The sequence below is a fragment of the Brachyistius frenatus genome, unplaced genomic scaffold (genome assembly GCF_029030835.1).
Source record: "Brachyistius frenatus isolate BFR_SWC_R1_liver_20210118 unplaced genomic scaffold, ASM2903083v1 Contig_126, whole genome shotgun sequence".
NCBI lineage: Eukaryota > Metazoa > Chordata > Actinopteri > Embiotocidae > Brachyistius > Brachyistius frenatus.
Genome location: NW_027210725.1, coordinates 502501 through 520000, shown reverse-complemented (window position 1 = coordinate 520000; position 17500 = coordinate 502501). Strand labels below are relative to the sequence as shown.

Sequence of the window (17500 nt, the reverse complement as noted above, 5' to 3'; positions counted from 1 at the left end):
GTGTGTGTGTGTGTGTGTGTGTGTGTGTGTGTGTGTGTGACTAACTGAGTGGTCACGAGTTCAAAAACACAAACTTAACGAGGACCATCGGTTTCAACTTGCTGCTCGTTGCCGTGCCGACGTGTGAAACTGGTGAAACAGGAACCGGTTGAGTGTGAAACTTCCAGGAGCGCTTCGCTGTATTCTCCCATCATGCATCACACCTCGCTGCGGGCCGATCAGGGTTACCGCTCTTCACACCGCGTTCGATTGCACGACTATTTCTCGGCCCGGCACGCCGACTTCCTTCAGTCTCTGTCCTGGTTGCCTGGCAACTACTAATGAGGAAGTTGTTTTTTTGCCTTTCGGGCTCTAAACAAACAAACTCTTCTGTTAGCTCAGCTGAGTTAGCGTTTAGCATGTGCACACTTTTTTGCCTTTTTTTTGCTGATCGTCTGTTTCTGTTCTTTTTCACCTGATTTTCTGATTTTAATTGATTTAATAGTATTGTCTGGTTCAGATGTTTTATTGTTTAAGTACTTTTTATTCTTATGATTTTAAAAAGTTCCACACAAATAAAATCATCTCCATTATTATTACTTAAAAGGAAGAAATTGCTCTCCAGTAAAACAGCATTTCTCTACGTAAGCTTTTGTACAAACGTAGAAAACCAGATAAAAAACGTGGTTGTGTTACTGTTGATCAAAAGGAAGCGAGCTGTTTACAGATGTTATGCTAAGCTAAGCCGCCTGGCTAACTGCCGGGCCTCACATTTAACATCCTGATGTTAGGCTGGTTTCAATCTACTCGTCCAAACTGTCCAACTTTTGCTCTAAAGTTAAAGGAGTATTCCACCAGTTTAGGATTTGGCTCGAGACCTCGTCGGGCTGTTAGCGACTCACGTATGTAGCGTGTTTCCACGTTTCGATCATGTTGTAATTGTATGTATATATTGAACTGGTGATTGAAACGTGTTTGCTGCACCTTTCTGAGCTCCGCTCACTCTGATGAAATATTTCCTGGAGGATTACACGTCGTCTCGAAGGTTGAGGATTATCTTCAACAGCTTCTGAACACATCAAAAACTAGAAACTTATCAGAAAGCCGCCGCCTGATGTCCTGTTTTAATTTTTCAGGAACAAACAGCTCGACATCCATTAATCAGCTGCAGATTTTTACAGTTTGATAACTTCAAAACCGTTTTTAATTCTCTGCTAAACGGACCTCAGAGATAAAGTCGGCTTTCATCTGCACAGATCAGAACAGCTGATATGTAAATATTCAGAGAGTTTAACTTCAGTTCATCTCTGTTGACAAAGTAAAGGCTGATAAAAAAAAATCAACATGCTGCTTTTGATTTTTTGTCAAATGGTGTTAATTATTCTCTTTAACACATTCAGACCAGTTCGTTCAAATTTACTCTCTTAATCCATGTGAGAGCGGCATACTTTTATAATTGATTATTCCATCGTTTTATCGCCTAAGAAATACTTTGGATTTATTATCAACACTCTTATTGGCTTGATTCTTATAGCTTCTTTTTCCATAACTAGTTAATTGCTTCTGTTCTTTAATTAAGAGATTAAACATTTTAAATATTACAAATGTTGTTTCTACAGCAGAAATATTTACAACAGCAAAAGGCTCTAAAAACTCAATAATATCTAATAATAATATTCCAGGCAGGAAAATCTTCAATGAAGTTTAGGAATAATAAGGAAGCAGACAGATCTTAAACCTGACGATACTACGTCCCGCCCACCGATAGCTGTCACCTGACTGCACCACAGGCCTGTCAATCAAACAGACACGCCCCCAAAAACAGGTCTTCTTGAATCTTCTTTTCTAATGAATGAGGGATTATTTTCAGATGGACCTCCAGAAAACTAATAAGAAGGAGTGACTTTAGCTAACAACACCGAGATAACTGATGGACACATTTTATTCACTTTGGATTTGATGAGAGAAGTTGAATGGGAGTCTATGGAGCCGGAGGCTTTTTGGAGCCGACCTCTAGTGGCACTCGCTGGTATTGCAGCTGAAGACACTTCTGGTTCCTGCTCCATCCGTTTCAGTTTGAAATGGTGCCAAACTTTGGAGACCTTTAATCATGTCTTTTTTAAGTCAAAAGAAAATACTTTGCACTGATGATTTTTAGCAGTCAAGTTTCTCAAGTTCCTAATGGATACAAAAAAAAAATCCTCCATGTCCTCCTCCATTCAGTCCGTATCTGCCGTCCTTTCTTTTTGAAGCAGCACTTTTTCTGTTTCCTCCCCGTCGCTCCCGTTACAGCATCTGTGTTTGTTGACGAACCGTCTCCTGGACATGACGCCCATTGATCTGACGGAGCGGATAATCTTTTAAAGCCTCCGCGCTGGTCTGTGATAGACGGCGGCACATCCCGAGGACAGAGAGGACGAGATCTCAGCGGTGCAAACACCTGCTGAGGTTTCTGATATGTGCTGCCCAACCAGCTCGTTCTCTGAAGTCACCGCTGGCTCGTGCTTCAATAACCCTCTGAGTTCTCCCACTTACCATCCAATTCACCCCGGAAACCTTCAACACCAGGCTGCAGCATACATTAACACAAAGCACAGAAACCAGTCTGACCTTCACGCTGCTGCTGGACATTCAAAAACATCCAGCTTCAACAAACCTTCACAGAACCGTCCTGTTTCTAAGTTTCACATGTAAATACGGCGAGAAGTCGAGCGACATCAGGTTCAAAGGAAACACACCCGTCTGGACCACGAGGGACTTTTATCTTCAAGCACTGACTTGTTCTCTCCATTAAAAAGCCTCCTGATGCAGAATCTGCAGAATTAAAGTCCGACGGGCGTAAACAGAACCGATAAAGAAATATCGTTGTTTATCTGATGAAGGTCGAAATTACAAAAATACATTTACAGCGGGGGGGAAACGGTCGAGGCCGCTGTGGTGACCTTCTCCCTGCTGCTGCCCCCCCACTGTGCGCGCACACACACACACACACACACACACACACACACACACACACACACACACACACACACACACACACACACACACACACACACACACACACGCACACACACACTGCTGCTGCTCTCCATGGTGACACAACAACAATCAGACATCCAGTCTGAGACGAGTGCGTCCAGGCAACATCTGTCTACATCTGCTCTTACTTGGCCAGCTGCTTCTGGAAAAACTTCACGGTTCTGCTTGCGAGAGGCCTGAAGACACTCCAGCAGCAGCGCTCGGTTAAAAGAAACCCGGCCGGCTGCTGAAGATGAGGAGGACTCTCAGGGTTTGTTTCTCCTCCAGGACAGCGAGTCCACAGTCGGTCCTTCATAAATCCTCTTACTGAACGGGGGAGTCCGTCCTGAGATCACCGTGGTTCCTCTGACGTTGTTTGGTGCACCAATCAGGGTTAAGCGACATCATTGTTTTTGGATTGTTTACAGACTAAACGATTGTCACACACAAAACGTGTTTCTTTTTCACTGCTGCTACTGGACAGAAAAATCTGTGTGTTTATTGAATGTGTTAAACAGAGGACACAACAACACCTTCATTTCTGGGTAAAATAATTAAAGCTGCAGATATTTTGGCGGGTGATGTGTTCACATGATGAGGTCATTTCCTGTCAGTTCAGAACGGCAGTGTGTGATTTGAAACAACACGACTCTGTCTAAACTATCTGCACGACACAAGTCAGAGTCTTAATATGGACGAGCAGTATTTGTCAGGGTACTACGGAGAGTATATCACCTGGAACACAGCTATCGACCTGTCAGTACAGCAGTGACACACAGAGATCAGAGGACAGAAACACAGCAGAGGTGGAGCTCCGCCCACAGTGAGACACACAGAGATCAGAGGACAGAAACACAGCAGAGGTGGAGCTCCGCCCACAGTGCTCACAAATTAGATCAATAACATAAATGTAATATTTTCAGCTGGACCGTAACAGCAGGGGGGCGGAGCTATAAAGAGAGTCTGTCACTGACAGAGGGAGACTTTTCAAAATAAAAGCTCTCCAGTTTCACACAGGGTCCAGCCATACTCTAGATTTAGACTTAGACATGTGTTTCTCTCAGGAAGGGTGGGGGGGTCCCAGTCGAAGGGAAACACTGGATTTTATTAGTTAAATCTGATATTAAAACAATCTATTTAACACTTTTCCAAGCAGTTTGGCCACAACAGTTCACTGCAGGAGGCATTTAGGGAACACGTGTGTGTAACTGCAGATACAGAAACAAACTTGGGAGGTCTATATACACATCATCAATTCTCAACCTATGGAAACACTGCGTTTCATTTATTTAAGTGTTTATATTTGTACATTTTAGTTGGTTTACTATTCAGTATTTCATTTCATCCTATTGTAGCGTTTTATTTAACGTTTACCTGAATTTGATTTACTTGTTTATATATTTATGCTTTACATATTTCGACTCACATCTTATCTATTTAGTGGATTTTACGTCTTGGCATATCCTTTTACTTGATGTTGTTATTTTGTTGAGCTTTTTTCTCTGATCGCTGCTCTCCAGACCTCCAGACTCTCAGAGCGGCGTGTCGGCAGATTTCTGATGTTCCATTAATCAGCTGCCATGGTGTCGCACGCAACACGCCGCTGATGACGATGCGTTTGTGGTAATTTCTCAGCTATCAGAGACGCAGAATCTCAGAGAGAGAGACGTTTTATCTGAGGCTTATTCAGCAGCAGCACAAGCAATGCATTAAAAAAAGCAAAGGCAGGAAGAAACAATGTAAAACTGATGATGACAGCAGATAAAAACAACAACTAGCAGACAGGTTATAACAGTCAGGAGAAAGATATAGAACATTTCAGAGGAGTTGTTTTTAAGATTTATGGGGAGAAACATACATATTTGATTTGCGGCTTCGGATTTGGAGGAAGAAGAATGTTTCTCATGAATAAGTTCACATCTGAGATGAAACCAACCGGACGGAGATGTTTTCACGAGTCAGCAAGAATCCCTTCAGCCACAGAACAAGTCATGCAGAGGTTCTTCAACCTCAGCTGTGACAAATAAAACAAAGACGGTCTACATGGCGTCTTTGAGTGACTTCTGTTGGGTTCAGTGATGTTGTGAGTGTGAACTCTCTCATCCGGCACAACGAACAAGTTGTTTTCTGTGTTTAAACAGAAGAAGCTGAGTCTCAGTGTCGGTTTTATTGCACAGCTGGAACATGAACCTGATGAATATTTGTGATCACGTGTGTCTGAGTCCAGTTATTTGTGATCTTTACATTTCTGTCTGCAACGTCAACAAAGCAGCCTTCGATCATCACTGCTGACCTGTGCAAAATATATCAATGACAACTCTTCCCACCGCAGCCTGGCTGTCACTCAACATGCATCAGCTCTGTGAACCCGTCTGTCATCACATCTAACTGTTCTGCTCGACTTCACTTTAAACCCTGTAAACACACACGTGCACACAGCAGCACTACACAATCAACACCATCTAAACACACATGGCACATACAGACCTGTCACGATTATTACGTCATCACCTGATCGCAATTATGATTATTTTTGCATAATTGTAATCATAATTTAAATTCAGCCGATTAACAACAGCTGGATAAAACTTTACAAACGTGCGATAAATATCCAGAGCAGCGAGCAGCCAGGTGACGTCACTTCTAACATCCTCCATGCTTAGTTTGTTTACATTCTGTTGTCAGGACAACGAGAAGGGTCCAGCTTATAGGAGACAAGACGACCACGTTCAGTACGTCGCCAATTGTGCTATGAACTGTGGGTAATTCCTTCAGGTAGAGACTTACGGAAACGGTGCTGAAAGGCTCCAAACATCTCCAGAGAGGCAGATGATGTGACGGTGGGACAGTCCCGAACCCTGCAGGACGTACCGGGGACGCGCCTCAGAGCCTGATGGTCTGAGGGTGGACGTCGGGACTGGACCGAAACAGAACCGCCGTGTTCAGACAATCCGACTCCACTTGCACGTGGCGACGTAATTATGCGACAGCGGATGTGAATGACGTACTGTAACCTGCCCGGTGAAACTACAACTTTCAGATGAACTACAGAACCTTTCGTCCCGCGTGTCACCGTGTTGTTTCATTCAGGCTGAATAAACATCTTCACTCATAAAGTCACGAAGCTCAACAACAGACTCCGAATAAATTGATAAACTGAATCAGCTCAAATCTGCTGTGTTCATCATTTTATTAGTTCAGTTCATCTCTGATTCCTCAAGAACACTTCTGTTACCAACTCAAAGTAGGCGACAATAACGCGTGTTTATTGTCGCTGGACTACTTATGATTAATTATTAGTCCGCGTTGTTGATCAGAGGTCACGTTAGTTATGAGAGCATCTATACGCACAATTATACTGCAAATATCCTGCTGTGAGACTGAAACCGGAATCTCTCCGTAAAAAACACTGACATGACAGGAACACGTCGGACTTTAGGAAACAGATCAGACTTTTGCAGGTAAAATAATATTTTTTCATATTTTGGAGAGAGGACCGTCGTCTGGTTCTGGAGCTGAAGATGGACCCGATTCAAGGAGGAGTTTCATCTGAGCAGGACACTCCGGAAAATTTGACCTTTTCATTTCAAAATGAAGGACGTCAGCTCGGAGGAACGTGTCTCCGTCGGTCTGAGGTGGAGAAGACGTGACGTCACGTCTATGTGACGTTTGTTCCGCCCCTCCTTCACTGTGATTGGACGACCAGGTGACACGCTGAGCGCAGAATAAACCCTCAGCAGCTCGTCACGCTGGCTTTCCCCTTAAAACCAGTTTTAAAACATACTCAGGAAGAAACACTTGGGTGGACACAGACCGGGACGGTGAAGGCTCAAAGTCATTAAAGAGTTGAGTTTAATCACGTCCAAAAATATTTGTACATTTTCTTAATTTGTTAAGCTCGTGATGGGTTTTCATAACGACTGCAGCCACAGGTGTGATTGATTTAATTTGAAAATTGTCATCCTCACAGTGCGCCCGTCACAAGTTGCCTTAATCAAACGAAGATCAATTGTCTCTTAATCTCTGTCATCACCACCACCACGATCCATTTAATTGAATACGTTCGTCAGCGCTTCCTCTACCTCCGAATTAAACTCTGCCATGAATTATTACAGAGGTGCAACAGAGCTGGCAAATTGTTTACATCTAATCAATGTTCTGAGCAATCAGTTGCAAATGAACTGAATACGATGTGCGGAAGGACAGACGGAGCTGAGAGACCGTTTTCACAGCGTAGTCTTTTAATGGGCAGAGCTTTCAAACTGAATCGTCCAACTAGTCATTCAATAGCAGAATAATTTAGTACGAAAAGGACAGCAGTACAACCGATCCGATGAGCCCGAACACCGTGGACGGTTGCTAGGCAGCAAGCCGCAGAGGGAGGAGAAAAACCTCCGGTGGACCTCGGACAGATTGATTTATCAATTCAAGGCTAAGTGGGAGCAGTCGAAAAGTGACAGTGACCAAAAACCTCTTCCATAAACATCAGTCAGGGTTTGATCGGCGAGTGTGACAAGAGAGGACGTTTTCCACGAGCGGGAAACTCCCAACAGAAGCAGTGAAGGCCGGTTAACTCAGATGCATGAATGAAGAAGGGCTGCCTCTCTTGTTTAAGGTACCAGTTGGTTTTATTATTACAATGCACACTTGATAAGCAAAAAAAGCCTTGGCATCCTGCAGAAGACCAACAACACCGTGACAGTACGAGTCACTCGCTGGAGCCGGCGCTGAGCGGACCGCGCCGTACATTATTATTGCAAAGGGTCACTTTCAGATGAAACTCACCAGCAAACATAAGGACAGAAAAAATAAATCTGTGATTACATAAAGTATGGGTCATTCCATCTTCGTATAGTGGGAGATACATTTTAAATGCAAACACACAGAAAAAAAAACGCTAAAATAAAACACTGGAAATAATGTGACCCATGACAGAAAAAAATGAAAGTGTACATAATTGAATCATAATTGAACTTTCTCGGCTAAAATTTTTACAAATCACAGAAGATTAATCATCAATCGTGTTTTTTCTTTTTAATAATCAAACGATTTGAGGCTGTATCAAAAACTTTGTAAAAAAAATTAGGAGATTTTCATCGACCGATTTTCAGTGAGTTTAATTACTGGAAATTCAAGGTTCTTTCTAACGAATCTCTGTGACCTCTAAAATGTCTGTACATTTCCACCCGGGACTGTCCCCATGGCACACGATGCTCCCCGTCCGGAGAGAAGAACTGCCTCGTTACGTAAAAAAATAATTATCCCTGGTCCAAAATAAACTGCAGGGGGTCGTTTCTTTCTGTTAACGGACAAGTTTGACGTTCGGCAGAAAACCAACGTTTACTGTCGTTGTCAACCTCGAGTAAAGCTGTCACCAAACTGAGGCCAAAAAAGTACAATTTTGGCATTTAAATCCACATTAAACTCCAATAATTAAGCTCAGTAGTTCAGTTTCCTCCAGTGTTTTGGTGAAATATCCATCTGTGATTGAAATATCGGCTCAATATATATAAAAAACAGGAATAAAAAAATCTCCTGCAGTTTATTTTGGCGAGGCAGTCCCTTTCTCCCCTGATTTCTACTACCACCAAAAAAATAGAACAATCTCATCATCAGACCGTCTTCCAGATATACAGTGAGTTTTAAAACCAATGAAACAAACAAATTATTTATTATTCATCTCTAAATCGTATTTTTTTTAGGCTACCTTGTTATTCTCATCTTTACTAGACAATGTGAATAAGGATAGAAACAGACAACTAGTGTTAAAAGGCAAACCGTATTGAATCTGAATAAACACACCCGCCGTTCACACTCACTCACTCACTCACTCACTCACTCACTCACTCACTCACTCACACACACACACACACACACACACACACACACACACACACACACACACACACACACACACACACACACACACACACACACACACACACACACACACACACACACACACTCCAGTTCTCCGGTGTCGTCTGCAGGGATGGTTCCAGATCCGTCTCACGTTGAGAGGATCTCACTCTCCTTATTAAAAACACGAGTTGTTGGCCTGCAGTGGTCTGATGACAGTTCACCGTCTTCTCGTATGGTTTAAAAAGCAAGACAGAAGAAGAGTTGTTAGGCAAACACTTCAAGTCCAGAACAAAAAACAAAAAGAAGAATAATCTTGGGATAAAGATGAAAAAAGAAAAAACTAAATTAAATCCGAATGAAGTGGGGAAAGGAACAAAGAGAAATGCCGGGAAGGGAGAGCAAAGCCTCCCAGTTGCCGCTTCTGACCAGCTGGTTGAACCCAAAGCCAGCGTGACGAGAATTTGTTTGTGGTAGGCCATGTTAGCAGATGGGCTACCACCTCAACAGTAGTCCCTCCCAGCTGTTTCAACCAATCATCCCATGTGTCGACTGTAAAGAACCCGGCTCGTCGCTCCCCCTCCCAAAACCAAAGTCCCATGTAGCTGTTTTGTACGTTTTAGCACCTCTTGTCGTCGTTCCCTGTAAATGTCCAGACAGACAAACACCAGAATGGAAACTGTCACAGTTCCTCAGGCGTCCCGTCCCTCCGCCCAACCAGGCGAGGGTGAAACGAGTCTTAGGGCGGCACGTAGGGAGGTGGAGATCTGTAGGGAGTCATGTTCTTTGGACGGGAGCCCTTGCCCTCCATGGGAGTGGTGAAGGGCGGCGGCGGCTGGTAGGGGGGCGCGTTGGGGTCCTCGTCTCGCAGGGCCGTGTATTCCCCCAGCAGCTCCTGGTTGAGGGGCGTGGTCTCTGGCGTGGCCATGTTGGGGTACTCTGGGGGCGGAAGAGGGGGCTTCTCCTCCTGGAGAATCAGGGGCATGCTGGAGGACGGAGGCGGCTTCGAGTCGTCGAGTTCATCGGCGAAGATAATCGGCACGCCTTTCTTGATGAAGGTGGCCTGGTCCTCGATGGTGAGCTTGCCCTTCCGCTTCTTCCTGTAGCAGATCATTGCGATGATTCCCGCTATTAGCAAGATGGCCGCCACCACCACGGCAGGAATGACCGTGTGGAGGTAAACGTCATCTGTGCTGTGCCGGCTCGATCCCAGACCTGGAGTGACAGCCGGAGGTTCGTTTATATCGGCCTCTTCGGCTGGGATGAAGGAATACGCCCTACAGCTCGCCCTTCCCTTCACCTTGACGTCCAGTGGTCTGAACTCAGGCTCCATCGAGTACCTGAAGGTCTGCGAGGGTTTTCCCTCGTTGTTGGCGAGCGTCCTGCTCATGACCGCCAGCTGTTCCTTTGGACATGGGTGCTGCGGGAGGCTGGTGTTGGTCCACTCCACCACGATGGACCCTTTGCTGATGTTGCGCAGACTCACCGTGCTGCTGTTGCGGTCCCCCAGCGCGTACGCCAGCTTCTTAACCAGGAGGATCTTCTTGTGGATGTCGTTCGTCACCGACCGCGGCTCACCGTCGAATCGGGCCCTGAAGATCACCGGCGTTTTGTCGTTGGCGGGCCACCGGTTGACGCGGACCTCGATCGCATCGATTGCATTAAGACCACCTTTGTCGGTCGCCTGCATGAAGTATTCGTGCTTCCCCATGTGCTGGACGTCCGGCAGGCCGTAGAGGAGTTGACTGGTGGTGTTGAACTGGATCCAAGATCCCTCTCCGACCACCTCGTTGAGGTTCTGTCTCAGGGTCAGACGCAGCTTATCTGTCGTTCCGTCCTCTTTATCGAAGAACGTATCGGATGGGATCTTCACTTCGAAGTAGGTGCCCACCAACGCGTTTACCTGGTCGATAGGGTTCCTCAGGACGGGCTTCTCATTGTACGGATCCACAACGACACCGGGCGACGGCGTGGTGCGCCTGGACGGTTTGGCCGTGGAGGTCTTTGGCTCTCTGGTCATGGGTGTGGTTTTGAGCCTCCTGGGTTTCTTGGTCGGTCTTCTGGTTGGTGTTGGTGTGGCGGTGGCTTCCACGTAGGTTGGCCTGGTCATGGTCGACTGGATGGGAAGGGTGCTGGTGGTCTCCATCACCTTTGTTGGTTGAGGCGGTCCCAGGGTCGGGGTGTGGGCGATGGGGTCGCGCACTCTGATTGTGGGCTTGCCCGGAAGGGGAACGGGGCCTCTCACAGGGGGAGCAGAGCTTTCGGTTGGTGCAGCGATGGATGGCGAGGACAGGGTGGGGATAATCCTCACGGGCGGCTCCACGATCGTCGTTGGAGGCAGCACCGCCAGAACGGGTGTCGGGGTGTTGTTTAACTGGCGTCTCACTCTCTTCGGGACGTGCGGCTTCTTGTTAGCGATGTGCCATCCCACCACAGGGAAGCCCAGCTTAGCCGACATCGTGCCTTCCTTCGCCGGACCCTGAACACTGTTGATGTTCGGGACCGTGCTCTGGTCCAACGAGCAGCCGAGCTTCCAGGACAGCAGCGCTCCATTCTCCACCACCTACAGAGACATTGAACATGACATTATTCACCGATCACTCACACATTAGCATTCGTTCTTGTGTTTTTATTCACTCACCTTTTTGGCGTTCCCCGGTCCAGCCATGAATGCCGACATGTCAAACAGCCTGTTGTTGACCACAGGGAGGATCTTCATGTGCTGCAGCTCCACGCCAGAGAAGCTCCTCATGTCATCCAGGAGCTCCACCCTCTGCTCCGAGCTCATCTTGGTCAGATCAGCATCCAGGATCACCGTCAGCACCGTCACCGGCTCCTCGTTGCCGCACATGAACGGCTGCACGTCATCGTCCGAGGTGGCTTGGTTGGACGCCAGCTGGGCCGAGTCCGCGTCCAAGTGATCCTCGGGGTGAACCTCGATGGAAAACACCTCTGAAGACGAGGAGGATTTGGTGTGGTTGGAGATGGAGACGGAGATGTAGTGAACGCCTTTATCCTCCTCCAGAGGCAGACCCTGCAGGATCCTGCTGCTGGCGTCCCAGTGCAGCCAGGTGGGCAGGGAGTCCTTCCCCATCTCTGTAATCTGGAAGATAAACAACACAGACTGTTACACTGGGGAACTATTGACTGTGAATATTTATAAAAATGGAAGTAATGTACTTTGGCAGCAGTGATTAAGACCTGATGGAAAAAAATGCACTCGCACAAAAATAAAACTCTGACTTTGATAAAGTACGACCTGTATCGAGTCCACAGTATTTTCAAGGGCAGCCTCAACAGTGAAACTTCTGCTGTGGCTTCATATCACGGTGAAAACAAAAAGCTGATTTCTGCTGCAGTGGCTTCGTGCAAAGCTGACGCGTTCTTAGATCAAAATCTAAGTACACAGAAAGGCTACGGTGTCGACTCAGACACCATGTGAGGACCACAAGAGCTGTGATTGGTTATGAACTGTGTTTATACCAAATGGCATCCATCAGGGATGTTATCAACCATCAGTGATGTCATCAACTATCAGTGAGGTCATCATTCATCAGGGATGTTATCATCCATCAGTGATGTCATTGTTGGTTTGTGAACGTTATGAATCCTCCAGTTCAGATTCTGTCCGTCACCATCTTTACTAGTTCGGAGCGGTTTGGAGCAGGAAGTGACCATATTTGGACGAGCTGAGGGAGGAGCCAGCGGTGGATCTGACCGATCTGATCGGAAACCTGACGATACTACGTCCCGCCCACCGATAGCTGTAACCTGACTGCACCACAGACCTGTCAATCAAACAGACACGCCCCCAAAAACAGGTCTTCTTGAATCTTCTTTTCTAATGAATGAGGGATTATTTTCAGATGGACCTCCAGAAAACTAAGAAGAAGGAGTGACTTTAGCTAACAACACCGAGATAACTGATGGACACATTTTATTCACTTTGGATTTGATGAGAGAAGTTGAATGGGAGTCTATGGAGCCGGAGGCTTTTTGGAGCCGACCTCTAGTGGCACTCGCTGGTATTGCAGCTGAAGACACTTCTGGATCGGAACCGTTTTACAGACCTGAAGATATGAACTCTTTGATATCCAGTTTAGTGGTTTAGACATCAACAACCATCTACTTCTCCGATGATGTCGCCTTCTTAGGCGTACCACGCTTCTACTTTAATCTGACTACTAACCAGATGTAAACACAGTTTGTTTGTTTGTTTACTAGTCAGTGAAACTGCCCTCATGTATTGGTGCTACCATTGCTATCAATTTGATATAAATCAAAGTACTGCACATCTGTCACCTCTTACATCAGTCATAGATCCAGTTGAAGCCTCACACACCGACACTCAGAAGCAGCTAGCTTCCACTCGTAATTTAAACCCGACTAACATTAAAATAACTCGGCCAATTATACGGCTGATGCAGGACGCTGATGGAGAGAAATGGATCACCGGGGAGTGACAACGTGTCCACACACACACAAATTCAAAAACAGGAACAAATGCACCGCGGCCACGACAACTTAATTCTGCAGCTAACAAATCCTGGTTGATAAATTATGTAGAGGCGGCGCTCCCTCGATACATCATTAATGCTCTAACCAGCACACAGCAGCGCCGGGGGAGGACACACACACAGGGACACACACACAGGGACACACACAGGGACACACACACACACACACACACACACACACAGGGACACACACACACACACACACACACACACACACACACACACACACACACACACACACACACACACACACACACACACACACACACACACACACACACACACACACACACACACACACACACACACACACACACACACACACACACACACACACACACACACACACACACACACACACACACACACACACACACACACACACACACACACACACACACACACACACACACACACACACACACACACACACACACACACACACACACACACACACACACACACACACACACACAGGGACACACACACACACAGGGACACACACACACACACACACACACACACACACACACACACACAGGGACACACACACACACACACACACACACACACACACACACACAGGGACACACACACACACACACACACACACACACACACACACACACACACACACACACACACACACACACACACACACACACACACACACACACACACACACACACACACACACACACACACGAGGTCAGAGACAAACTACATGTTCAATTTTCTCCATCAGACGTTCAGCACACGTTTGGCCACCGACACAGAAATCACGTGTACACACACAAACGCACACTTTGCCCGGAGCTGGGCTTTCAACAGTTATCCTCTCATGGGCCGCAATTCCTTTTACCCCCCCCCCCCCACCATCACCACCTCATCGCACCCTTTTTCTTAGAATTACTTGGATCTCTTCCTTTTTCCAGAAGCAGCGAGGCGACAAAGTGGAAACTCTTTTATTTATGTGCTCCTGCGTTTCCTCGCTGCCCCGCCTGTCTCCGTCTTATTCGTCGTTCCTTTCCCTCTTCGACATCGCGCTGTCCTCCGTGTCCTGACGTCCCTTTTTTTTTTCCCTGCTGTCATTATTTCAAAATGTCATTATCAGAACCTGACAGTTCCTTTTCAGCGCCAGATAGCAGCTCATTTCTGGGGCGCTGGTGTAGGAAGGTGTCGTGATTCTTGTCTGAGATTGTGACATTCAGACCGAACGTTTACGACTGCAGGAAACACAAACGTTATTTACACCAAGATCAGAGGTTCTCCAGCTGTTCAGAGCACGACGCACCAAAAAACATCTTCTGTGTGGAGCACTGAAAGGTTCATCTGTTATAAAAGTCTTCTAATTCCACTCAGTCAAATCAACACAATCCAATCCAATATCAACAAAATTGTGTTTCTAAAGTATTAAACAGCCTTCTGATCGACGTGTCACTGACGGTGTTGATGCTTCATGTGATGAAATGAAGAAGTAAAAACACGCGTGTTCCTCCAGCCGTGTTTGATTTAATTTGTTACTCAGATTCAAAACCTCAGACCGAACGCCTCCCGACATGGAACTGCAAATTAAATCACAAAGACACGATGAAGGACGAGCGAGCTGTCGGGCGGTCTTCTCATCAGAACCGTCATAATCGCTCAGGAAATTACTGAACTGGCCTCACGAAGGCAAGAAAGATGATCATTTCTGCTGCAAATGAAACATGGCTGCCGAGTACGAGACGTTCACTTATCAGGTGAAATATCACAAAATAAATCAGCAGCATCGTGTTAAACACACCCGACAAAAAGTAAATGTAACTAATGAAGATACTAAAATTATGAATTAAACATTAAACATGAAACATTATACAACTGTAGAATTAAAGAAAATGCCAGTTGTTTGCCATCAAATTCTGTTTTCATCCAAGAACAAATCTTGAATGAGAAAACATGTTCGTAAAAACTGCGTGAGTGAATTTGAAGAAGTCATTTCCTCGTCAGAGCGGTTGCTGAATGTGTTCCTGTCTCTGGAAGTGTAGAAATAAAAGCCCACCGTGGTGTTTGAACTCCGACACGAAGCCTGCAGAGCGCCGGCTTTCCTGCCTCCAAAAAAAAACATCAAATCCCCCCAGAAATGTCAAGAAAAATATTTCCTATCTTCTCCTGGCACGAGGCTGCAGCTTGATGTTTGGCCCTAAAGGTTATCGTGTGCTCTCACAGCCCCCTCCCCCCCCTCCCATACAACACAGTACTGGCAGAGTTACAGCCTAAACCCTCCTGAAGCAGCAGCACGCTGCAGCTGAGCTGGAGGGAAACTCAGGCTGAACACGACGTGTGGAAGCAACAATTACAGCTGATTCTCTGAGCTGTTTGAAAAGCTCTCCGAGCAGCAGGGGAGCGTTCGGCTTTCACCACCGACTCCAGAAAACCTCCAAACTGAGCACCGTGCAGTGGTTCCAGAGAGCTCCCGTGCAGAAGCGTTGTGACCACAGAGGCCGTTCTGGATGATCTGACGGGTATAAAGAGGTCTGGCTGTCGGCCGCAGCAGCAGGAAGTCACATCCGCTTCACCCACATTTACAAGACTGTTAATTAAAAGGAAATGAATGATAATCTCATCAAAGTCAGGGCTTGTTTTATCATCCGCACGCAGCCGTAGAGCCGCCGTGACTATCGGCGCCGGGAGCCACGGCGACGGCCGGCGTGACGCAACACAAATGCATTTGAAGTCCGTACGAGCGACAGGCGTGAAACACTGAGAGACTTTATCTGCTATCAGAGGAGTCGTCCTTATTTCTCTGAGCATCGATGAAGTCGCAGCCTCCGTCTCCTCCGTCTCCTCCGTCTCCTCCTGGTTGGAGTCGGGCAGCGACACAAACTGCAGAGTTCAGAGTCCAGCTGCATGTCGACGTCCTCATTTTTATCTCCATCTTTCATGTAAAACTTTCAGTCACCATCTTTGCTAGTTCGGAGCGGTTTGGAGCAGGAAGTGACCATATTTGGACGAGCTGGGGGAGGAGCCAGCGGTGGATCTGACCGATCTGATCGGAAACCTGACGATACTCCGTCCCGCCCACCGATAGCTGTAACCTGACTGTTGAAATCAGTTTTGGTTGAAGCTGCAAATCAAATCCAGCAAATTCAGATCAACGTTAGATTTAAAACTGAGAACAAAACATGACGCAGAAATGAAAAAATAACTGATTCTGATTTATCCTAAATGTTTCTACTGGACTGACTGAGGTGCATTATGGGAGTTGTAGTTGACTCCTGAACGTGGCATAATTTGCACATATGAATATACCAACAGTTCTTCCTTTATAAAATACACCTATATCATCCCAGGAAACATCAGATCCAGACAGCGAAAGGAGTCCGATAGAGAGGAGGAGGAGGAGGTCAGGATGGAGAGGAGGTCAAGATGGAGAGAGAGGAGGAGGAGGTCAGGATGGAGAGAGAGGAAGAGGAGGTCAGGATGGAGAGGAGGTCAAGATGGAGAGAGAGGAGGAGGAGGTCAGGATGGAGAGAGAGGAAGAGGAGGTCAGGATGGAGAGAGAGGAATAGGAGGTCAGGATGGAGAGGAGGTCAAGATGGAGAGAGAGGGAGAGGAGGTCAAGATGGAGAGAGAGGAGGAGGAGGTCAGGATGGAGAGAGAGGAAGAGGAGGTCAGGATGGAGAGGAGGTCAAGATGGAGAGAGAGGAAGAGGAGGTCAGGATGGAGAGGAGGTCAAGATGGAGAGAGAGGGAGAGGAGGTCAGGATGGAGAGAGAGGAAGAGGAGGTCAGGATGGAGAGAGAGAGGGAGAGGAGGTCAGGATGGAGAGAGAGGAAGAGGAGGTCAGGATGGAGAGAGGAAGAAAACCTCTTAAACACTGATATGAGGAGGAAAGCAGCTCATTGTTGCAGCAGCAGGAGAACACAGAAATGAGGCCATTGTTACGGCGCCCCGGCTGACATCTCGGCAGATAAGACTCATATCCAGGAGGAAGAGGAAGAGGAGGAGGAAGAGGAGCTGCAGCCTCAGTGCTGTGATGAAACCGAGGAGGGAAAACATGAAGGGAAGAGGAGGGGGGGGGGGTCACAGAGGTGAGGAAGAGTAAGAGGGATGAATGATGGATGATGTAGAAGAGAAAATGAGGAG

At 46.6% G+C, this 17500-nt stretch overlaps 1 protein-coding gene across 2 annotated transcripts in view; it reads right to left on the bottom strand.

Annotated features, from left to right (window-relative positions):
* Positions 1–7601: 7601 nt before the first annotated feature.
* dag1 (dystroglycan 1) overlaps positions 7602–17500 on the bottom strand; it is a 43078-nt gene continuing 33179 nt past the window's right edge. For both annotated transcript variants that reach the window (XM_069714106.1, XM_069714104.1), the window contains exons 3-4: positions 11498–11959; positions 7602–11419 (exon numbers count right to left, since the gene is read on the bottom strand). In XM_069714106.1, coding sequence (XP_069570207.1) covers positions 9596–11419; positions 11498–11959 — 2286 coding nt within the window. In that variant the 3' untranslated portion in view covers positions 7602–9595. The remainder of the gene's footprint in view (positions 11420–11497; positions 11960–17500) is intronic.